General features: G+C 36.7%; 1 protein-coding gene across 1 annotated transcript in view; it reads right to left on the minus strand.

Annotated features, from left to right (window-relative positions):
• LOC101739889 (uncharacterized) overlaps nt 1–26,306 on the minus strand; it is a 145,584-nt gene extending 119,278 nt beyond the window's left edge. The window contains exon 1 of the mRNA XM_038021503.2: nt 25,498–26,306. Coding sequence (XP_037877431.1) covers nt 25,498–25,779 — 282 coding nt within the window. The 5' untranslated portion in view covers nt 25,780–26,306. The remainder of the gene's footprint in view (nt 1–25,497) is intronic.
• Between the last annotated feature and the right edge of the window lie 548 nt (nt 26,307–26,854).

Genomic DNA, 26,854 nt, shown 5'->3' on the forward strand with positions numbered 1-26,854 from the left:
CCTCATACCTCAAGGTGGGTGGCGACATCTACATTATAAATGTTTATGGGCTTCGGTAACCACTTAACACCAGGTGGGGTGTGAACTCGTTTATCGACATAATAATATGCTTAAAAAAAAAAAAAAATCAAAATATATTTGATAATTACAAAACCACTGATCCACATTCTGAATTCGCTGTGACTAACTAAATGTGTGAATTATTAAAAATGCTTGGTCGCTACCTGTCATACAAAGCTTTTACCAGGATCTTTAGTAAAAGGTTAGCAAAAAATTTCACTTCAATCTAAATAACAAGACATAGAATGTGAAAAAAAAAAACAATTCCAAATGAATATATATATTTTTTAAATCGAGAACAAAAACATCGCAACACAAAAGTGAAAATTTTGATTAGCTAAATTCGAAATTTATTCATTTGGACATAAATTAACACTGCCGATTTGTATTTCGACGTGTCTTTGTTATACTTTCGTTCTATTCGTTACACATTTTGAAATGCTAACATATTAATAATATGTCGTATTGATTCGCCTTTCGATACAAATCTATGTATAACAGAGCAAAGCCCGGTCACCGTCCTCGTCGAACCCGTCGCTTGCGACGAAGGGCTCGACGAGCGAATTAACCCCTAGACACAGCCCACTGAGTTTCTCGCCGGATCTTCTCAGTGGGTCGCGTTTCCGATCCGGTGGTAGATTCTGCGAAGCACTGCTCTTGCTAGGGTCAGTGTTAGCAACTCTCCGGTTTGAGCCCCGTGAGCTCACCTACACACGTTAGGGTGAAGCTGAAATAGCCTCTCAAGGCTATCAGCATAGGTAGGAAAAAAAAAAAAAAAAAATAAAATAAATTAGAGCAAAGCAAATTCGGCGCATTATGGCCGACAGCAGTATTGACCCCGATTGTGAAATTCAGAGCATGACGTGAAATACATCTTACCGCTTCATCGATCGCTTCATTATATACGTATTTTGGTACATTTTTATATATCGTGCGGTAATACATTATGAAAATTTTTAAGTGGGTATTTACTACAACATTTTAATGCTCTTATTCCAGGCCATTTTCTTTATTGCTTAGGTGGGTGGACGAGCTCACGGTCCACCTGATGTTAAGTGGTTACCGTAGCCCATAGACCTCTACAACGTAGATGTAAACCGCGACCCATCTTGAGACATGAGTTGCAAGGTCTCACTTTTAACAGTACACGGCTGCCCCGCCTTTCAAACCGAAACGCATTACTGATTTACGGCAGAAATAGGCAGGGTGGTACCTACCCGTGCGGACTCATAAGACGTCCTACCACCACTCTATAAGGGTCTCTTAAGGCCTCTTTAAGCGTGCCCCAAATTCTTAGTTACACAAAAAAATAAATACAGTTGGAGCAAAATATATTAAAATAAAACGCAATCGAATAACGATCACTTATCGACTTTGAAAATCATTTGCCGATAGCTTCAAAATCATTAATAATATGATGTTAAGCAGTTATTAAAAATAAAAATCAATATCATCACAAAGTTAGCGATACTTTGAGACATCAGTCTCGATCGAAGTCTTAACGAGGTCTCAATTGCATGAAAATAACAGCTCTCTACTCGTGAGACCGTCAAACAAGCAGAACATTCCGGTAGTAGATTCATTCGCGAAGCAGTTGCTCTTGAGTTGTTAGGTCTGCTTCGGAGGCGCTCGGGCAGCTGTTAGCAAATCCCACCCCTCCTGGCTGAGTATTTGCTCGCCCACCTGTCCTGGTGAAACTGGAAAGGCCTCCGGGCCACCAGTAATCCTTCAATCATAAAAAAACAAGCAGAACGAATTCTACGTGTTTCATTATTCATCAGAATAACATTGAACAGATATTTAAAAGATTCTATTATATTCTGGGCTAAGATCAAACTACAGCCGCATGACAGCTAGTACACCAGGGCTCTTACTAGGCCGTGGACTCTTTTTATGTAATTATGTAAATCAATAAAAAAATAGTACAGAAATCGAGCAAACTTAACTTTTAAGATAAGTAACATAAGTTCATTATTTCAACAGCGGTTTGTATCAGATGTAATGATTTAAAGCCGGTATTTAATAAATATTCATGAACCGATTTTTAACAAATATATTTACTTACTCGATTCTAGTAGATGACTGTTCGATTTGTGTAGTTGTTGATTATATATTAGGTCGGTACACTAGTGACTTTACTAATATGACAAAGAATGACGAAGCATAGAGAAATGTGTTTCAATTAGTAGCACATTATTATAATGAGTAATATTATTACATTAATTATATCGGAATCCGCGAACGGCTGTGTTTAGTGGGTCAACTGAGGGTCAGTAACACGCTTTTAATAAACAAAACAGACACCACTTGTTCAATTCTATGAAGATATTGAATAATAGTTGTATAAAGTATATATTTTCTTCCAATTTCACGATTCGTAGATTAAATTAATACTATGTTTACATTTTTATCTCGCGTTTTTTATGAACAATATTTACTGTCGCGAAATTAAATGCTATTTTTCACTCACTCACTCACTTGACTCATTTTGAAATATTTGGATTTCGTCTTTTATTCAAAAATTGACATAGAACTATCCTTTTCAGCGACTTTTAGTAATCATATGACCATAAGTAGCTTATAAAAGGAGAAAGCTAGAACTTTAATCGATGTTTTCCAAAAAAACACATTTTTTCAGTTGGGTCTTTATAATTCTAAAGGTGCGATTTGTTGGTCAATCAATTCACTACGCATTATACTATCTAAATCTGAATGTCTAGGTTATATCATCAGTAATTTTCCAGAACAATTCGAACGCGTAGTCCATTATTATGTTTGTTGATCGCGTAAAACGACCGCGACCTTGCCAGGTAAAATTATACTTAATTCAGCAAATCATAAAAAAATGCTGTACACTGCACAGCATTGAATTGTATAAAAAATAGTTATACCAGTCATTCTTTATCGTTTCTTTAACGTAATTTTTTTTCGCGAATAGGTAAATCCTTAAATAACGAGCAAAATTAAAAGACCTTTTTTGTTTGCTTACTCACTAAACGAAGTACCGTTTGAGTTTTGGTATTAAAATAAAAAATAATCACGTGCCTTTGTGTCCTTAAAGTTTTTTTTTTTTTTAAATCGGTTAACAATATTTTAAAATAATTTAAATACTTTTTGTGCTCATTTACATATGAACTAATACATACGTAATGTACTATATAATTAAAATTCTTATCACGTGAAGTTAGTTAAGTAACCATTAGAAAACTGACAACGACATATATTTTCTATAACCAAATTAAAAAGAAAACATTGCTTTCACTTTATTCAGTTGATGAACAAGAATATATCCTACATTTATTTATTATTATATCATTTTATTTGGCTTTCTCAAGAAATAGATAAAATAAATAAACACACATATTTTTTATGTTAACGATTTCGAATTTTCAAACATCTACGGATCTGCTTAACTTTCTCGAATTTCATCCACAAGTACCCATTTAAAAATACAGGATAAAAGGAGAGTGCTACCGAAGCTGAAAATAATATAAGACATATTATAGTACGCCCCATGGAGCATATACTACAAAAGTCAGAAGTAACCAAAGGTTTCTGTGTAGAAGTTTGAAATGTTAAGATCCCGACCATTGACGACTTCCTTTATGTGGATTCGAGACAGGAGCTAGTACTTCGTACGTGGAATTCGGGGCCCAGATATGAGAGCAGTACGAGACTAATATATCATCCATATCAATTTAACTTTCTCATAGAAGATAGCACGTCATCTCGGATCCCCCCGATCCACTAACGGTGCTTTCAGGTACCTCGGTACCATCGGTCCTCGTCCTAGTCGAACCTGTCGCTTACGACGAAGGGCTCGGCGAGTAAATTAACCCACAGACACAACTAGCTCACTGAGTTTCTCGCCGGATCTTCTCAGTGAGTCGTGTTTCCGATCCGGTGGTAGATTCTGCGAAGCAGGGCTCTTGCTAGGTTAGTGTTAGCAACGTCATCAGGTTTGAGCCCCGTAAGCTCACCTACCAGTTCGGTGAATCAAGAATAACCCCTCGAGGCTAGTAGAATAAGTAGGAAAAAAAATTAGAAGACAGTGTGCACCGAAATATAAACACTAAGAATTCATATACTGTCAAATGTTTGCAGATAAACTTTTCGGTATTGCGACAACAAGACAAATGGGACCTTCTTCGTGGTAAGCTTGCACATTAATTGTTCGCTTACGACACCAGTTTTGCTCGCTTGAACCGATGTCCCAACTAATACTCCTGTGTTTTGTCTTTCACGGGCGCCCACGACACACTTAATACTGTGGACTAATGAAATTTCAACAATGTAAATCCTGTGGAGAGGGTACTGAATCTTGTGGATTGAAGTGTGGAAACGTTAATGGTCATAGTATCGGAGATTCAGCCATGCTGTCCACATATTAGAGTTCCAAAGGGATTTTATGACATGTACACTTAAACAAAAATACCCTAAAATCTTAACATAATCTGAAAACCGAATTCCACGTTAACATACATTGCGGGTTAGTTAGTTATATTTGTTTTACAATGCGTGGTGTGCAAAAAACATTAAAAAGTTATAACTTTCGCTATTTATACATTTCGTAACCGGTTGCATTAAACATATTAAACAAATTACACTCAAATATCAATCAATCGACTCCAAATTAAAAAAGAAATACTTGAATTCACTTTGAGAGTGAAATTTCAACACAGAAATAGTAGGTACAGTTTGCGTTCGCAAGGTCATAACATTGATGGTCAAACATGAAGGTTTGATTTCATAAGTAGGTAGGTGGGCAACTAATTAATTACTTTAATTGAAACATTTAAATATTTGATATGAATTGGATGAACTGTTTGTTGTATAACTTGATTAATTTCTATTTTAGACAAAAGAAAGTTATGCGCCTGGAAATGTCATTTTCGTCATTAAAGTAGAGAAAATTTGTTCAAAATACATTTAAATAATAGCTTGTTACTTCATTTTCGTGATCAAATTTTTAAACACATTTCACATTTTTAATTTTACTAGTGGTCCCGCAGTAGTCGAATTTCGACTATAATTAATTGAAATTATAATTTTCAACATTATTATGATCCTATTGTTACAGATTTCGCCAAGACTACACTATTGACAAATACTCGCAATATTAAAGATAAACAATACTACAACCTATTTTCAATTTGACTACAGACTTTAAGCAATAACAAAAATTAGACACTAAACAAAGAGTATAATAATATGTGTGTGTGTCAAATACATGGTAGTGTGTGTAATGTTTTCTTTATTGATTTAATGTATCTTTTATGCATTATTTAAAAAAAATATTCGCATTGTGCATTTCTTCTCTATATTCTCTATAAGTGTGGTAAATTTCATACTCCTCCGTCCGCGCAATTTTCGTAAAAAGGGATACAAAGTTTTTGCTTCACGTATTAATATATAGATTTGCTGTTGGGTGTACAAAAATTTACAAAATTAGATACTTTTTTATTATCATCCTATCCGATGCCATATATCTGTTTTCATCAATTAATTTCAGGTACATACATATAAGGATTAATTGTATTCCTAAAATTAGTAAAATCGCTAATTCACGTTTACTGTTTTTACTTTTAAATAACATTATAGTTTTAAGAAACTACCTGTACTCGAGATATGGTCCCATAAGTTCTAATACTCGCTATAATTATGTTCCGTTGTTAATATCACTTAGATATAGGAACAAATAAGCAAGCTGCGAGCAATTTATGAAACCAGGAAAATAATTAAAACTACTTTCACGGTTTATTCTACCATTATTTGTTAAGGACTTTTGCCGCGAAGATATATAGCCTATAAGCCACCTTCGAGCGCACGAGCGCCAAATCACCGGATAGGAGTCGAAGTGGTCGCCATGACCGAAATCGGTCGGATGGATCATCATCATCATCATCATTATTTATTAACACGATTTTATTAGTTTTGTCTGTATGTTTATTTGTGTGCATGTAACGGAACTTGAAACGTCACTTTCGCTGACTAAAAGGCGTCCGTTTAACTGGAAAATTCGCATACGCATCAAGGACTTTGCAATAAATCTATAACATCCCTCTAATATCCGGACTAGTATCAAAAAGTAATAAAGAATTAAATTAATTATTAGAACGGTTGTGTGGTTTTTTTAAAGTTATATTTATATATTTATTATTTTCGTTTCATTATTTAATACATATCATGTCTTCAGTTTTCGTTGTCATGGACAACCAACCCACCAGTGGTCTGAACATAGCATTTGTATGATCACATTACCATGATTAAGTCGGTACGGGAGGCGCCATTGTTCAAATTAGCGGGTGTAACGCCGTGTCATTGTGCTTCATAGGAAACTATGAAACTGTAAAAAAAAACTAAACAATGCTGCAATCACATTTACTATGTGATGGCGAATGTGAGAAAATACAACAATCAAAACACGTAAGCTTTGTGAAGTACTTGTACATATGTTTATTTTCAAGATAATCCATAAACGAAGTTTAAATTAATTATTATTATATTTATGAAAAGGATAAAAATATATGATAAAAAATTAAGCCCAATTAATTAATTATAACCATATGTTATAGACTACAGAAAGTTTAAGTTATTTTTTATAACAATTTTTTTATTTGTATCAATCAAAATATGAATCCCTTGTATCGATGTATCTCTGTCAGCGCTGTGGTTATTTTTAAATGCCTTTGTTGAGTTATAATATTATATTATATTAACTGCTGTTCATTCATCATTCATGTGTATTTCAAAAAGAAGTCCAAGATATCCGAAAGCCTGTCATTAATTTAGGTGTAATTAGCAAAAAAAAACTGATGGACCACAGAATTATTGCCTTTGTAATGAGATTTTATAATGATTCAATGAACAATCAAACTAAAATTGAGATGAAAGTGTAAGTTAAGGGTGGGAACTATACGAGCACATGCATAATTTACCTTGAACAATGCGACTGTTACCCAACCAAAAATAGAGAATATGAAACACTCAATCGTATAAAACTTTGAAATGAATTTTAAAATTTCAACCTAATATGTTGTAAATGACAATATATATTTTAATTTGCCAAGTACTATTGAAGGTTTGACAAATTAGTATACTAATCAAAATTATATTCGACAACAGTTTTATTTTAAGTATGTAATTTAATATCAGAATGTTCTTTACAATAGATTTAACAAAGTTAATTTCGTATTAAAAGATTATAAAAGTGACACTGAAATACTTTACATAATACGTGTCATAAGCTTGTTCATACTTACTAAAGCGATTTTTTATCCGAGTTGGCCGTTCATACAATATTATTTTAAATTAGCCTAGTTTCACGGTAATTTCGCTAGGATTTATTGTAAAAAAGCATTGTAATATTGTTTATCATTTATGTGTATGTTAATAGTTCCTGGTTTTTTTTTTGCAATATAAAGTATTATGGTAGTAGGACATCTTGTGAGTCCGCACGGGTACCAATACACAGACTATTCCTGGGGTGAAGCAGTAATGCTTTTCGGTTTGACGGGTCAGGCAGCCGTTGTTATTGTAAAAATTTAGACCTTAGAACTCACATCTCAAGGTGGGCGGCGGCATTAATTTGGTTGATGTCTCTGGGCTCCGGTGATCACTGGACACCAGGTGTGCTGTGATCTCGTCCACCCATGTAAAGCATGAAAAAATTATTACACGCTTATGCGTTTATTATAGATCCATGAATTTTATTGAAAGTATTCTAATTACGAATTGAAAGTCGACATTAACGTTCTGGTCGGACGTAAAAATGGCCTAATTGCAGGAAAGTGAGATTCGAAGTACGAAACCATTACAGCGAATGTTAAAAGTTAGCACTTACAGTGAATAATTAATTAGATATTAAGCCTTACATTCAATTAGGCTTAATTTATTTTCTATGACAAATATGGACATACCCGTATTATATCAATGAATGTCATTTAATGCCTACGGATATGTTATAAATTGTTCATTTTAATTTCGGTAACACAGGGATTCATTTAAAAGTGTACGAAATATAAGCTTACTGATATTCTAAAGGAATAAACTGGTGATATTTTGAATTTAAAAAAAAAATATGCATTTCATACGTGGTAGAACAGAGAAATCTTCTGAAGTATTCTAAGTCTCTCGAAGACTAAATCGTATACATCTATACGATTTAGTTCTGTTTCTGTTTGTTCCTTTTTAGTTTCGCTTCTCCAGTGTCATTACCGTTTCATCGATCTTCTAAATACAACGGTATTAAATATGTTTTCGTTGGGATACATTTACGAAAACTATTACAATAGAAAAAATCGTGAAACATAAAAACTCATCAACAATAAATCATTGATGTTAAAAAAATGATCTTCATGATAATAACTTAATAAGTAATCTGTCAGTGTATTTCTAGCTTTTGTAAAATACTAACCACAGCCTTACTGTGCGAAATCTGATCCTAGTAGAATGTAGACCTAAGGTCAGCAAAACAAGTCTACCAGAGCGCGAGATATCAAGTAAGTTTACGGCGTATAGAATTATCTCTGTTGTCTATGCATTTTATTATTAATTTACTTTGTAGTGCCTTATTAAGTTGCTATAATAATTCGCTTCAGTCTAAGCTATATGTTCTATATGTTATGATGTGAATAAAGAAGTTTTTTACACAGAATAAGTTCAAAGTATTGTTAAAGTTCAGTCACCTGTTAATCGTACAATTTTATACCAAGATTATCTTTGATTCAAAAATATATAAATTATTTCTTTAAGGTAAATAAGTATTGCTTTTCAATATAATTCGTTATTTCTAAAAATCAATGTCGCGTCAAAAAATGGCGCGTGCGAGGCAAATTGCTTGTTTATCTGTACCAAGCGGAAATAAGTGTCTCCGTTAGATAATATTATATTAAAGTCTTGACAGAACCGAGAGTTATTAGCAATGTCAGTCGCAGAAACAGAACAGATAGTAAGTAGTACCTAACCTAAAAGTAGCAAATAAAAAAGTGTAGAAACACTTGCTTGACTTTTAACAACTCATTACGTCGTATGTATTTGTCCGTTACAGATGTTTAAAAAAAGAAAATAAAGAAACGTAAATAATTAAAAATCCAAATACATACACCGAACCGTGTCAGGACGATGTCCATCTTATGGACGCACAAGCAAGATGTTTAATGAAATGACAAAAAGATAATTTATGGCACGTAATGCGGCCCGGAACGTGAGCTTGAGCAGTTTTAAAAACCGCCACCTTCTATTAGTTGAAGTAAAATAAACTACACGTGTAACGAATACTGGTATAAAGAAGGTTTTAGACTTGTAAAAGGCGATAACATAAACCGGTTTATAAATTCACGTAAAACCACGTCGATATGTTTTCATTAAATTCGTTGAGATAATTTTGGCAAATGGATTATTGGAAATGTTCAATACTTATAAACTATTCTCCAAAGCTTACACGATTACAAAACATGATGATTGTAAAAATATTTAGCAAAAATCCAACAACTTAATAAAACGTTACATTTCCTTTTTTAATTCTTGTTTATCTTACTTAGTAGCTAGGATGAGGACCTTTTTTTCTGGAGGCAATACGGCAATAGGACATCCGTAGTGGAATTACATTTTAAATAATTAAGATACATTAGAAATTATAATGAAATCTAACAGAATTGTTTTCATCGCCTCTTCTTAATAACAACCTAATACAGTAGGTTGATGACCCCTAGCCGAAAAGGATATTGCTGGCTCCATTCTCTTTGCTAATTGCATAACTGTACCATTATTTGTCCGCAGAGTACACGACACATCTGCGTTACACTTTTCCAACACATTATTCACTTCTTAGATTCCTAAAGTTCATTGCTACAATCAATTTCATGTTATCACCTGTTAGTCCATAGTGATATTTAAGATTATTCTAAATTCTTATAGAGCACCCTACATACAGTAATCAATAGTTTCATTTATCTATTTAATTGCATAGACACCAACTATAACCACATTTAAAATACAATTTTCAAATACACTATTAAATTTTTTCAATGAAATTTACTTTGCATAAAAGGGACGGTATATGTCTCCTCATTATCTACTACATACTTTACAATTATATCTCAGAACTTTGTAAGCCGATATAAATCAATTATTTTTATATCAACTTCTACTATTGTATGTTATGAGTACTGGCCTGTATATACAAGTTTATTTTACACATGATGCAGAATACACAAGTTAACATACAAGTTATAATACCAAAAATGTAGTTATTAATAATGATTGTTCTATTTTCTTTGGTTCAAGAAAACTTCTCGATATAAATGTATACTGCGATCACCAAATAAATTGGTGTGAGACTATTTAAGTACTTATGTTGAACACACAGCTTTAGAACGACTGTGCCAAAGAGTCGAATATCGAAATAATTTATTTTCGCAATAAATTTTCAGAACGAAAGTTGACCGGCAGAAATAAATAAAGTAAATAACTAATAACACATCAAATATATAAAACTGTCGTTCAACATTTTCGACTGACATTTTTCATTTCGTTGATGAGCAGCTTCGCTACCAATTTATGACGTTCTCAAGGAAAGTTTTCACGTAAATATTTGCTGGGATTTTTTTATTTATTGTTCGGAATTCGGGACTATTACGAGGTTGACCCAAAACTGCCGAGACGTGTTCCCGTCACGTCAGAAGGAGGGTAACAGGCGCACGTGTCAACTTTCTCCGCGAGACAAGCAAAACGTTCTATTTTCATTTGTTGCGACATAATTTTTTAATCGTCTCGCTAACGGGCTGCGGACATCTGGAAAAAGCCATTGTCTCAATTTTACTATTTCACGTTACGTCACATTAACGACTTCACGTGTGCTGTGCTGGTTTACACAACTATAATAAGTTTTTTTAACTTATTTTCTTTAATTAAGTTTTAAGTCTCCGTTAACAGCGTAAATAAAAACAACTATTCAAGTGTGAACAAACCCATATTATAACAATAACGCAGCCATGATGCCCCTGAAAACCACTGGCTTGTTGTCGACAGCTACTTTACGGCTTATTGAATCTCGGTGTTCCCTCTCGATTGGTTCAATAATCGATTATATGCTCGATAAAATAATCATTTTCACGTCATACCTCTACGACCCTCGCTATCAAAAGAAGCAAAGATATATCTATATCGCTAGGTCGATAAAATAGTTGGTCTATCGTACCCTGATTGTGGTATTACTGTTTTGTTTCGTTGGTGTTTTCAGTACTCATAATGAAAGAGTAAATCAAAGCTTGGAACTACTTAATATTTAAGATTTATTTAATAATCTGTTTTACATATTATATCGTCATGACCTAAAGGTTTAGCGCTTGATGAACTCGTATCAAGCAATACCATTATGCTGGTGTTCGAATCTCCAATTACCTTATTATTTTTAAGGAAAAAGTGCCTATAAAATAACATCATGTATTACAAAACAGGATCACAAAATTTATAAATTTCTGTCAGTACCGGGTAGCATTAGACAGTAATTTTTTGAATTAAAACCAAACAAGTAAAATTTGTTTTTCAAAGCCCCTACAATGCTGAAACATATTTGAAACTAATTTCCCGTATTTTTTATTTAGAAAATTTATCGTAATATCTTCAACATACTTGAGTAAGGACAATATTGATGGCTCATAAAAAGGTGTTGTTACTTTCGATTGATTTTTGGCTGCTCTTTTTTTTTTTTTTTTTTTTTTTTCTACCTATGCCTTGAGAGGCTATTTCAGCTTCACCCTAACGTTTGTAGGTGAGCTCGCGGGGCTCAACCGGAGAGTTGCTAACACTGACCCTAGCAAGAGCAGTGCTTCGCAGAATCTACCACCGGATCGGAAACACGACCCACTGAGAAGATCCGGCGAGAAACTCAGTGGGCTGTGTCTATGGGTTAGTTCGCTCGTCGAGCCCTTCGTCGCAAGCGACGGGTTCGACGAGGACGGTGACCGGAAGGCTGCTCAATGAACTGCTTTTAATCACATCGTGCTCAAACCTCTTCTTCGTAGAATTGTAGCACTTAGAATGGATGGCATAGTTATTTATTTAGCTTCATAATTGAGGCCGTCAGCGCAAAAGTGGCCTAACCCCCAATTCATATTCGTGCTTACGTATTGCAATTTATTTAAAACATAAGAAATTTTGATGCAAAATCGGCTTATCCCTAGTTTCATCCGTAGATAACAGATGACTTTGTAAGCATCATTTTAGCGCGTACTTTTTTTGCCTACGAAGTATTGTAAAGGTAGATTCGAACCTCATTATCTCCATACTAACAATGGTAAGCTTAGGCCACTTTTGCGCTTACGGCCTCATTTAACTAAATAGGTTTATTAAAACATTGTAAATAGTTTCCAAATTCGATTTTAATAAATTAAAAATCACGCAAACAGAACTACAATAAAACATTCTTACGTCATGTGTATATTTATCATCTAAACAGTTGAGTGGTCGCGGTAGCACCCATATCACGTACAATGACAAAGAACGTTTTGGTCGGTTCATTGGTCACACAGAGGTTCATTGTTTGAGAAGGTAATTGAGGCCGTGTTCGTGCAAAATGTTTTCCAATCCACACATTATTACTGCTGGCTTCTTTTAAAATTCTATTTCGAATGTAGGCCTACATTTGATGAACTCATTACATACTGCAAGGTTGAAAGCTAATTTTCGAATTTGCTGCGAATCTGTAACATTTTCTATAGTTTTGTCTATCATGTTTCGTTTTTCGAATTGGAACTAAATTTGAATATAGAACATAAGGATATATATTTTTTAATCCTCTATTCCTTTTTTTTTAATTTAAACAGACTTGTATTTTGGACGACACGATTGCAAGAGTATTGAAAATACGGACGTGTATTATACGAAAAGAGAAAACCAACCTTTTTTATTTTTAATATAGACCATAAGAATATTTTCATTTTAATCCTCTATTCCTTTTTTTTTAAATATTAAACAAACTTGTATTTTGGACGACACGAATGCAAGAGTATTGAAAATAACGGACGTGTATTAGGTATACGAAAACAGAAAACCAACCTTTTTAATTTTTAATATAGAACATAAGAATATTTACTTTTTAATCCTCTATTCCATTTTTTTTATATTAAACAGACTTATATTTTAGATGACACGAATGCAAGATTGTTTAAAATACGAACGTGTATTATAAGAAAACAGAAAACCAACCTACGTTCGATCATCACAGAACTAGACGTTGTTTATGAAACAACTAATGTGGTTTTCGAAATGCTTCTAAGAACGGACAGTTTAATGATGCCAAAATACAGTAAGTATTGCGTAAGAGTCTATAGCAAATTGAAGTCTACACCGAATGTTTGGGTAAAGGCCAAATCATAACAATAGATAAAAAATATTTATTGCGTACCTACCAGTACGTGATCTATGCGACATGATTCGAAAAAACTATTACAAATCTTGTAAGATATTTTGTTTGTTTATTTGTCGTGATATGTACGTTCGAGCATAGCTAATCGGATTATAGTAACTTCAAACTTTGTGTAGTTGTTGTTGCCGCTTCATAGAAGATTTTTGCATATCCTAACATATAATAGACAACATACAGCAGCCCCAAGTAATGGTAGTATTTATTTACTAAATAGTAGCTTAATATTTAAAGGAATGTATTAACCGCGCTTTTTCTTAGCAGAGTCCTGATAACTCCGTAGAGTAAACACTCAGTTGAATTCATAATTATATGGAATTAGTACAAAAGTTGCATACGGAAACCCAAGTCAAACTGTCAGACTTCAAGATACTGTTAGTTCTTTTTGTGTGGAAACAAATCTAAGTGTCTAGAAATCAGTTATAGAAAATTAGATGGCAGTTGATAATGGAGGTAGCACAATAGTCAAATATCGACGAATAACAAACGCCTTAGGTGTATGTGACCAGGATAATTGTAAAGTATTCAAAACGTCAGAAACAATAAAATGAGAATAATATACGCAAAACTAAACCATAAAAGGCGACTTAATTATAGAAGACAAAAAATAATGAGGCGATTAAATAGAAACTTTCGTTTGTATTGGTGCTAACTTGCTGTAAATTTTTTGAAGTCTGCAGACTATCCTAGCAATTATTGTTTACTTTTTTTAAATCTTGGACATTATTGTCTAACAGACACTTTATCATTGCACATAGCTAGTAACGTGGAAGTAAGATAGAGAACATTCAAGCAGTCTTTGCACAAGTCTTTTTAAGTAGTTTATTAATGTAACAAAATGTATAAAATTTACCACACCTAATGTTAGACAAGTAGACACTAATATCACTGTAAGTGGAGAGACACTGGAGCTTGTGGATTCGACAGTTTTTCTTGGTATAACAGTTGATTCCAAGCTGCAGTGGGGTCCTCACATATGCAAGTTAGCGAGTAGACTTAGTTCTGCAGCGTTTGCGGTAAAAAAAATACGAACGTATATTAATGAAGATACGGCACGTCTGGTTTATTTCAGTTATTTTCATAGTGTGAATTTTTTAATTGAAAACGATCGAACGAAATCACGTTTAATTATATGTACACACACAGATATTATGCGATTAACACTCTTCAAAATAAATCAGACTACCGCCAAGTTATTTCGATATTCGCTTTATGAACATTTAGGTTCTCCCTCGTATGAATAGTGACAGTATGAACAACTCATTGTCTCTGCCCCACGCCGGCACTTAACATACGGTCACTTAATTGACTGCAAAATATATCTATAATCTATACTAATCTTATAAAGCCGAAGAGTTTGTTTGTTTGTTTGAACGCGCTAATCTCAGGAACTACTGGTCCGATTTGAAAATTTATTTTAGGGTCAGACACCTAATTTATTGAGGAAGGCTATATAAAATCACGCTAAGTTAATTATAGATTTTTCTGGATTTCTCCAGGATCCCCTCATCAGATCTTGATCATTACAGGACCATTCGGGAAGTCTACCCTTTCGAACAAAAAAAGAAAAAAGAATTATCAGAATCGGTTCAAGTCACACTTATTATTAAGTGCCACTTTCACAAAGACTATAGTATACATGGAAATCACAAGTTTGCTACATCCTTTCACTAAATTTGCATACCGAAGCTAATATTCGAATTGCATTTGGCACTCGTGACTGATCTCCAAACTTTTTTGTCACCCGTGTCTAAAGCAGTTCTGAAATGCACTTTATTTTAAGTTAAAAGTCATGAAGTAGGTACTTCAGCAAAATTTTCCGTTTCGTAATTGACCGTTGTTGGCCGTCAAATAGATTCTAAAGATTTATTATTTAACGTAGAAACAATTATTATATTAAGTAATTTGTGAAGACCCGTGCAAGTCCAATGCGCTAGACTGAAAAATGCTTTAGTTTTTTCCCAATATGGACAATGAAACGCTTGCTACACCTGGCGTTGAGAAGTTTCCAAAGTTTCATACACATATCAATGTGATTACCCTTCTTACAACATGAGATGGAGGTCTCAATTAAATCTACTGTATAACGGCTGTCCCCCACCCTACAAACCGGAACGCATGACTACTTTGCCTTCTAGTACAGCGTAGGCTTACAATGCGTCCTTCACGTATTTGTAATCAATAAGGTATATATTTTAATATATTAATGATACTGAAGATAAATCATAAAGATACTGCTTTATTCTTTTAATTTTAAACTATTTATATCGTCAATGTTAACCAGTTTCTTTTTTTAATAATATGTAATTAGTCCTACGCTGACGACAGGCGAGCGAACTAGCAACAACCGTAGCCGTATTTCAATATACACATTACTTTAAACATTATCAATTGTGAGTAGTGGTGAACAAAAATGAACATAGGTATGTACTCAAATATAAAAAAAATCTCATCCTCACTTACGTAGTTTTTAATTATTATTTTAGCGAACTAGATAGAATATTCCCGCGTCAGCCTCTTCAAAACTTTGTTGTATAAGCTTATGCGGTTACACTTAAAAATTTAGACGTCATTGTAGAAATAGTACATGCATATACTCGTATGTATTATATGTAGTTACGTTAAAATCTAAATAAATTATGTATTCTAATATCGCGTCGCAACCGACATGTCATACTTAAGAAGCAATTTTCAACGGATATATTATAAGCACGAAAATGTTAAGACAAGTTCTAGACAAAACTTTTAATACATTCAACATTGTTATGTTAATGTGTGCTAAGTCTGTGCGAGTTTTACTTGCTATTATTCTTATTATTATTTATTAACATTTAAAATGCCAAAAGGTTCAAAATAAATGAGGTATCTATTAAATACTATCGATTCACTTTCGACAAGTCACATGTATTAGTATTGTATTGCATTTAAAATACTTAAAAACAATTAAGTTCAGTAGTCCTCAAAACTGAAAAATATGCATTCTAAAAGTAGTGCGAGGCTATAATAGCTTTTGTTTATCCATAAGACTATAACGTCTATATTCTGCTACATTGTAATGATATGCAAGAATGACTACTAAATCGCTTCGAAGACTATAAATAAGCCTTAGCACTAGCACTTCTGATCGTATGTAATCTTCGAATCGTTGGAATACACAGACCCAGGTCTGGGTCTAAACTAGCCACACGCTACATGTACCCACAGATTACATCATACAGACTACATGTATCGTACCGTGCTGTTACTGCTATAAACTAACTCCTATAAATATTCAATAAACATCGTGATTCCTTTTGATATCTTTATTTGTAAGAGTAGGTCCGTTCTATTGTTTCCTCAAAAGAAATCTGCGCTCTTATTCGGAATTCGGAGGATAGAATAAAAATTATACATATATTTTCTTTAATTTTATTAAGTAATGTTAATTTTGAGATAAATGCATTAAAGTTCCATATGTAAGCTTATATTTGTATATGTTTAAATCATAAAAAAACCTTTACAAACATGCGTAAGAAATCCGTCTCCGGTGTTTTGTTCTTCACATATCAATAAATTCTGAAATGCGCGTATTAATGCTGAGAATCCATCGAACTATTTATCATTTAAAAAATATGTGTGGTGTCGTGGGACACCGGATAGGAACGAAGTTCCTTATTATAAAATATTAATTTTAAGTTCTATTCGAGGTATAAAGAAAATAATTATTCGGGTAAACTTACCTACATTTTTTGTTATGATTTTTTATTGATAAAAAAGAAAAACTACGAAGTTATCAACTTTATTTTATTCACAATGATTTATAAAAAATATATAATAATAATATACAAAGAAACAGCTATTTATATGAATAATAATAATAACTTACTTTAGACACTGTATAACCATCATACTAAGACTATACGTAAATAATAAAAATCTTACGTTACGGACATTCCCGGTTAGGGTACCCCTCCACATCGTCCCATAAGGAACTTCGTTCCAAAACTTCGTTCCAAAAAACTTCACATATTACTGAAACTTTTTAGAAAACGCAAATTCCTTAAATTAACTGTGAAAACTTGTGCACGGCTTGAGAGTTTTCCTTCTACACGATTGCGTTGCTCTTAACAAATCATTTACAGTTGAATTACTCAAGAACTAAGTTGAGAAAAACAACAATCATTCACGAATCATTACAGGGAAATCTCGAAAAAGAAACAACTATCGTAATTGGAACTCGAACAGAACAATTACATTACCAAACATTAAAGTTTGTTTCATAAACTTAATTTACACTTTCCGAGTTCAAATCTGTTGGGGACTCTTTAATTAAATATAATTTAGTTTCGTAGTTTTAATGCATGATATTGGATGACGTATTAAGAACTAATTATGTTAGATCGTAATATACTACGTAACAATATTGTTGTTTTGTATTATTATTTGTCATTTATCAACGAAATGGCACTAGTCCAAATAAGCCAATATTTACAAACATGACGGAAAAATATTCAATTAATTACAGAGAACTCATACTGAAGTTTTCTTTTTGTTTCTTTTTTGTTTTTTTATTATTGCTTATTGGGTGATTTCGAGGAGTTCGGACGTTTCGGAACGTGTTAAGTAGATACCGGCGATGAGAGATATCATACGATACACCGTAAGTTTATCGAGTACTAACATCTTTTTACAATATTTGTTTAAGTTACAAGAAATGAGCACAAATATATGTAATTGTATGTGCATTTAAGTAATTACTTGTTTTTATGTAATTGGGTTATATGAACAGCAGCAGATCTTTCGTCTTATTGAATTGTGTACAACAGGAACAACATAACGGCAAGGACCGCGAGCTCCGCGTAGTAATACGCGGAGTACCGAAAGAACTAGACATAGACTACGTTAAGGAGGACCTGATCGCTCAGGCACTCCCTATAGTTAGTGTGCATCGGATGCACAGTGGGCGGGGCAAGCAGCCCTACAACATGATACTCGTCGCGTTGGAGCCAACCCCGGAGGCAAAAAAGAAAATCTCATGCCTCTCGACAGTTTGCGGCCTATCCGGGGTCTCCATCGAAGCCCCCCATAAACGTGGCACTCCCGGGCAGTGCTACAGATGCCAGCTTTACGGCCACTCGGCTCGTAATTGCCACGCGCGCCCCCGCTGCGTAAAGTGCCTCGGCGACCACGCCACATTAGATTGCTCGCGAGTTAGGGAAACCGCGACCGAACCTCCAAGCTGTGTCCTATGCCTTAAGCAAGGGCACCCCGCGAACTACCGTGGATGTCCTAGGGCTCCGCGAAAACGTCCAACTCACCCGGCTCCGCGAACCGTCGGCCCAAAGACTTCGGCACCTTCAGTGCCGAAACCCGCCTTCGTGCCGGCTGCAGTTCCCACGGTCTCGGCGTGGAAAAAACCGCTGCCGTATACTAAGGCGGGAACGGAAACCGCACCCCCGCCCCCGCTCGTGACACGCCCCGCGCCCCAGCCTCTGCTCGCACCTCGCCCCGCGCCCGCGTTCCGTCCCCCGCAACCCTCTGCCGTCAACGACTTCGCGCTCGTGCGCGACTTCGTCACCGCGGTGAACTTCGACCGTCTGCGATCGTTCGCTGACGCTATCCGTAGGTCAGGAACCCCCGAACAGCGGCTCGCGGCCGCCTTCGACCACATGGACGTTTACGAGTCCGTGTCGCGTACGTTATAAAATCTTTACCGGTAATCAATGGCGCAAAAAGGTAGAGAAAAACCGTATTCCCTTACGTTAGCATTCTACAATGCTAACGGACTCGCGCGGCAACGCGATCAAATTTTCGAATTCCTCCGCGACAATCTTATAGATATCTTGTTAGTGCAGGAGACCTGTCTGAAGCCCTCGCGTCGCGACCCGAAAGTCGCGAACTACGTCATGGTTAGGAATGACAGACTCACCGCCTCGAAAGGCGGGACTGCCATTTACTATAGACGGGCCCTGCACGTTGTCCCTCTCGATACTCCCTCGCTCTTACATATCGAGGCGTCAGTGTGCCGTATCTCGCTGACGGGACACCAGCCGATCGTCATCGCATCCGTTTATCTCCCCCCGGACAAGCCCCTCCTGAGCAGTGACATCGAGTCACTGTTCGGCATGGGAGACTCCGTCATCCTGGCAGGCGATTTAAATTGCCACCACACTAGGTGGAACTGCCATCGTACAAACGTTAACGGTAGGCGTCTCGACGCGTTTATAGACGACCTCACCTTTGAAATAGTCGGTCCCCCAACTCCAACATGTTATCCGTATAACATCGCGCTCCGTCCGAGCACTATAGACCTGGCATTGCTTAGGAACGTAACTCTGCGCTTGCGTTCCATCGAAGCAATGTCAGAGCTCGACTCAGACCACCGACCTGTCGTTATGCAGCTCGGTCGCCCTCACAACCCAGTCACTGTTACGAGGACCATGGTGGATTGGAATAAGCTGGGCACGTGCCTAGCCGACGCCGCTCCGCCAATCCTCCCTTACGGCCCGGATTCGAATCCATCCCCCGAGGACACCGTCGAATCCATTAACATCATTACCGATCACATCTCTTCCGCGATCATTAGATCTTCTAAAGAAGTCGATGTGGAGGACAGCTTCCACCGCATCAGACTGTCCCCCGATCTTAGGAATCTCTTAAGAGTTAGGAACGCGGCAATCCGGGCCTACGATCGTCTTCCCACGCATTCAAACCGGATTCAGATGCGTCGTCTACAACGCGAAGTCCACTCCCGCTTAAGCGACGCGCGTAACGATAATTGGCATAGTTATTTAGAACAACTCGCGCCCTCCCACCAAGCATACTGGCGACTAGCTAGGACTCTCAAATCCGAAACTACCGCTACTATGCCTCCCCTCTTACGCCCTTCAGGCCAACCACCGGCATTCGATGACGATGACAAGGCTGAGCTGCTGGCCGATGCACTGCAAGAGCAGTGCACCACCAGCACTCAACACGCGGACCCCGAACACACCGAGTTAGTCGACAGGGAGGTCGAGCGCAGAGCTTCCCTGCCGCCCTCGGACGCGTTACCCCCCATTACCACTGACGAAGTTAGAGACGCGATCCACAACCTCCAACCTAGGAAGGCACCAGGCTCCGACGGCATCCACAACCGCGCGCTAAAATTTTTGCCAGTCCAACTGATAGCAATGTTGGCTACAATTTTAAATGCCGCTATGACGCACTGCATCTTTCCCGCGGTGTGGAAAGAAGCGGACGTTATCGGTATACATAAGCCGGGCAAACCGAGAAACGAAACTTCTAGTTACCGTCCGATTAGTCTCCTCTCGACGATAGGAAAAATTTACGAACGTCTCCTTAGGAAACGCCTCTGGGATTTTGTTACCGCGAACAAAATTCTCATAGACGAACAGTTCGGATTCCGCTCAAAACACTCGTGCGTACAACAAGTGCACCGCCTCACGGAGCACATTCTGATAGGACTAAATAGGCGTAAACAAATCCCGACCGGCGCCCTCTTCTTCGACATCGCGAAGGCGTTCGACAAAGTCTGGCACAACGGTTTGATCTACAAACTGTACAACATGGGAGTGCCAGACAGACTCGTGCTCATCATACGAGACTTCTTGTCGAACCGTTCGTTTCGATATCGAGTAGAGGGAACTCGTTCTCGTCCCCGTCAACTGACTGCCGGAGTCCCGCAAGGCTCCGCGCTCTCCCCGTTATTATTTAGTTTGTATATCAATGATATACCCCGGTCTCCGGAGACCCATCTAGCGCTCTTCGCCGACGACACGGCTATCTACTACTCGTGTAGGAAGATGTCGCTGCTTCATCGGCGACTCCAGATCGCAGTAGCCACCATGGGACAGTGGTTCCGGAAGTGGCGAATAGACATCAACCCCACGAAAAGCGCAGCGGTGCTCTTCAAAAGGGGTCGCCCTCCGAATATCACTTCGAGCATCCCACTCCGTAGTAGGCGCGCAAACACCTCCGCCGTTAGTCCCATCACTCTCTTTGGCCAGCCCATACCGTGGGTCTCGAAGGTCAAATATCTAGGCGTCACCCTCGACAGAGGGATGACATTCCGTCTCCATATAAAAACGGTACGCGACCGCGCCGCGTTTATTCTAGGACGACTCTATCCAATGCTTTGTAGTCGAAGCAAACTGTCCCTCCGCAATAAGGTAACTCTCTACAAAACTTGTATACGCCCCGTCATGACGTATGCAAGCGTAGTGTTCGCTCACTCAGCCCGCACCCACTTGAAATCCCTTCAGGTTATTCAATCACGATTCTGCAGGATAGCCGTCGGAGCGCCATGGTTCCTTAGGAATGTGGATCTCCACGATGACCTGGAGCTCGACTCTCTTAGTAAGTATCTACAGTCGGCATCACTGCGCCATTTTGAGAAGGCGGCACGACATGAGAACCCTCTCATCGTAGCCGCTGGAAATTACATACCCGACCCAGTAGACCGAATGGTAAACCGTCGACGTCGCCCAAAGCACGTCATTACGGATCCTCCTGATCCATTAACGGTGCTTTTAGGCACCACAAGCACCGGTCACCGTCCTCGTCGAACCCGTCGCTTGCGACGAAGGGCTCGACGAGCGAACTAACCCATAGACACAGCCCACTGAGTTTCTCGCCGGATCTTCTCAGTGGGTCGCGTTCCGATCCGGTGGTAGATTCTGCGAAGCACTGCTCTTGCTAGGGTCAGTGTTAGCAACTCTCCGGTTGAGCCCCGCGAGCTCACCTACTAACGTTAGGGCGAAGCTGAAATAGCCTCTCAAGGCTATCAGCATAGGTAGGGAATAAATAACGGCATATGTTTTTCCTAATACTTAGGTACCTGTGATTTGTTCTTATTTATAATATGATTAATGACGTTCAATTTTGAAAATGTAATCAAATAAATAATGAGAAAAAAAAAAAACTATGAAGAACTCATAAGAAGCAAAGTATATTCGTAGAAGATGCTTTTCGTAGCTAAATAACTCAATATCCTGACGCGATGTTTATTTGGCGTCATCATATTGTTTGCATCAATTCTGTTACTAAAATAATAAGTCAGATGTGCCAAGCCGTTTGTCATTTCGGCGGTAATGAAAACGTGAAAACGATCAACGCATTCAGCAACCATTTCGGAGCAACATCAAACATATAACATTATATTTTCGTCTATCTGTAACACACTTAAAAGGTATTACTTAGGGTATACTTACTCATATTGCAACACTTCTTATGAAAATAATTTACTATTCGATCCAAAGTTAAAAGAAGCACCGATACAGCTAATAATTATTCTTTTATTGCCATAAATGTTACAAACCAGAAGCCCGTATGTATGCACGCCACTTGATAGCTGCCTCGTTCCAACACACGTTGCGACATCACTTTCTCTGGCGATCGGCACGTCGTAATGATTGTCGTCAACTCAATTGAATATACACTCGGTTTTATGTACATACAACAAATAAATATGATATTTTAGCACCCATGAAAATGCAGTTCCACGCGGTGAACTTTCTCTTACTACTTCAAGAACATTCTATCGTCTTTTTCTCCACCTTATCCCACTAGGTGGGGTCGGCACAGCTAATTTTTCTCTTCCATTCTCTTCTATCAGCCGTCATCTCAACACTGACTCCTCTCCCTCTGATATCGTCATTCACACACTCCATCCTTCTTGTATTCTTCGATCGACTTCTTCCCCCTCTACCTTGCACTACCATTTCCGTACATCTTCTAGTCACATGCATCTTCTCTCTACGCATCACTTGTCCATACCACGCTAACCGTCCGCTCTTTAATTTTTAGATTACCGGGGCTACTTTCACACTTCCTCTGATATACTCATTCTTTATCTTGTCCATTCTTGTCACTGCACACATCCATCTCAACCTTCGCATCTCTGCCGCATGCACTCCTCTTTCATGCTTTAAGTACTTACGTACTTTTACTTCAAAAATATTATATGTTTAAAAAAACCCAACAACGAACTCTACTTTAGTGGAAACTCTAGTAGAAACAGATTCGTAGTAAAAAGATTAACGTAATATATTTATAAAAGAATACATTTTAAACTAATGCAGGTCACACGCAGTCTGTTAAAGTAAACACTTTTATTACGTTGAACAATTTTCATATTAAGTATCTGGATTCGAGTTTCCGACAGATGCATTAGAGTTGTTGCAATCTGTGGGCGTATTTCCTCATTAAATTCATATTACACGTCACCATAGCACTAATAAATCAGAACCATAATTCGTTGATATATAGATTGAATAAACAATAGCTTTTGGTTCAGGAATAAAGAAAACCAAAATATGTCTTGCGGAAGCGATAACTTTGGTTCATGTTTAAGTATTTTTATGAGTAGGTAAAGTTTTAAGTCCGTTACATCATTCTATCGGTCCAAGGATTTGACCGCAATGTGAAACAAAGACTTTTGTCCTTACTGTTATTATTATTTACAGCGACATTGAGAATGTTCTTTCGCCCACAATCACTTAAGAGAATGTTTTGTGTCAACTTACAAAATTAACTGACGACCTTTATGGAACAATCAAATATTTTTTGTGGAAAAACTATGTGTGTTTTTAATTAATATAACAATGAACTAAGTAAAGATTTTTTGAGCCGTACAACCAAAATGAAATAACAACTTCTTTGAAATTATGTCTGTAGATTGATGAGTAAATTTCATATATTACGAGTTAACGGATATACGAGTTAAGTCAATTTATCGCTACTTGATCCCGGAATAGGTACCTCATATGGGTGTTTGGTGTGTATCTGTGTCAATTTTGGTTATCTATGGCTTAGTTATTATGGCTGTGTACAAAATTGAGCTATAACTTCGTTATTAAGCTGTGAATAGCTTTTTAAAGACACGATTTCTGTGATTATGCAAATAACTTTTTAAGTAACATAGGTAGGTAGTCTTGGACATGAGAAAAAATCTCGAGTTTTATATAACCCAGAAGGTTTATTTCGTGACTATGTTTAGTGAAAAAAAAAAAGTCTGAATCAAGAACCTGTTTGTTGATGTCGGTTAAAGAAGAGAACGAATTTATAAATTAATTGGATACATTTAAATACTATGCTTTTAACTTACTTCAAATTAAATGTTGATTGAATCTACAGCTTAGAGACCCAATCGAGGGTCATCGATAGTTTGAACAACGTAGCGGTGGCGAAATATCTTTACGAGTAAAATTCTAATGAAACAAAAACAATGAATTTGTATGCAACACGCTCCATCATTCATAAACCTTCCACACGCTATAAGTCTCAAAATGTAAGCCGTAAAACTAACACGCTCGGACAGAAAACGTGTTTTTGTTATTCTTTACATTTTATTCTAACAGCATCTTGAAAATATGCAGTATATCTACTGTGAAACTTTTTAAATACCTACTGTGAGAATATAATGGGTTGATAGTTAAGTTTCCCCTGAATTTTAATGCATACATTTTAAAATAATCGCAGTGTGTCTATGATATTTTAACCGACTTCAAAAAAGAAGGAGGTTCTCAAATTCGATTGTTTTTTCAAGTGAATGTGAATCTTGAAAGTTGATGCATCTCATTAAATGGGACCACCCATGTAATCAAGATTCTAACTAGAAGTTCTGGATTAATTATTAATAATGCATATTAGAATCGACTACAACTACATTGATGTTATTCTCATTTTATTTTGTTTTGTTGATGTCGTTCTTTTTTAGTTAAAAAAATTCCTGTTACAATTATCCTTAAAATTAACCGTCAATTATTATAATTTAAAATATTTGATTTTATTGTAAAATAATACCGATATGTAGCATCCAAGCATTATCTCGTATAACCCTTACCTATGACTTATTTTCAATATATTTGCTGCAAAAGATAACAGCGTGTGAATATTATATCGAATTGTTATCAACGCAGTCAGACCTCATTTCATTCCAACCTTACCAAGCATATTATTAAGTTTGATTATTTAACATAAATTAAATCTTAGCTCATTGAGGCTCATTGTTAAAATATAGCACAACCTACCTGTTTTTGTGTTTTATCTGGAAGTATGATCGAAAGTTCGAACGATCTGTTTTTTTTGTCTCTGCTAGTTGTTCGCATCAGTTTGGATGAGGATCTCGTAATGCTTTGCGCTTTCTCTGGCAACTTTAGCGCAACAATAGACATGCTTCGCGAAAGACGCCTTCCCAGTTTGCGAGTGCGCAGCGACATGGATCCTCCTAAGCCTCGCTTACTGCGCCCTTCTACCGTCGCCCCCGGTGCACCCTCCTCGACACTACCACTCTCTTCAACAGAACCAGCCATCGCACTTTATATAATCAGCACAGAATATATTTTATACTATGTCAACAATCACATCTCCAATACATTAAGGTCACGAAATTGCACTACAAACATCCGAGTTTTCTCTTCACTGAGTCATCTTGTGTCGCGAACAGAAGCAAACAAATCCATTAACAGATGATCTGCATTGTTACGAAACGCTGTGATCGAAAATCAGGGTCGAGTAGCTCGGACTCAACCCGGATCATATGGTCACGGAGCCGGTTTGCAAACACCCACAGTGTGAATCTCACGAGGTTGGACAATGTAACTATACGTAAACCATAAACTTCACATCGAAACAACTGGGATTTCAAGTTATTGTATGGGCTATCGTTTCGTTTAAAATAGAGCACGTTATCAAAAGCGTTGCTTGCGAGAGGAGAGCGGAATGCGCCGTGTGCGCTGCTATTCGCGGTAGAATAACGACTAGAAGCGAAACGAGGACCGATGCAACGCGCTAGTCGCGAACTGTCAGGAGACAGGCACCGCGCCCCGCCGCGGTTTGAATGCTGGCACCGTCACAACTTAAATCAAATTATATACCTACAATAATATAAGTTTGATTATTTACTCCTTTGAAATGCATTGTGCTTCAATATGGACAAAAAACCTCCAGTATTATGTTCAAACACAATAACCGATACGACACTCTCACGACATTTTACAATATGATTTAAAGCTTCAATCGCTGGTATATATAGTAAACTGTTTTATATAAAATAATAGATGTAACGGCAGTTTTAGTCAATGTGTTATAACATGTGCGAATATTTAACATATTTCGTATATAATAATATACTTAATGCATTAAACACAGCATGAGCTCCTAATAATAACATAAATGTTGTGAAAATTACAAAGTACACGAACGGAACTAAACACATATCAAGTTTTGCTTATTATAGGTCAATATTCAAGAGCTTTCAAGGTAATCGTGTTTTTGTATTTAAAACGAAGCATGTATGTATATGTTTCCTATTGTAAGTAGATTACTTATAAATTAAATTATTGCATGAAAAATAGTTTATGCTTTTGAATGAATAGTGTTAAATTG

This window comes from Bombyx mori, chromosome 3, assembly GCF_030269925.1.
Source record: "Bombyx mori chromosome 3, ASM3026992v2".
In the NCBI taxonomy this organism is placed as follows: Eukaryota; Metazoa; Arthropoda; class Insecta; order Lepidoptera; family Bombycidae; genus Bombyx; species Bombyx mori.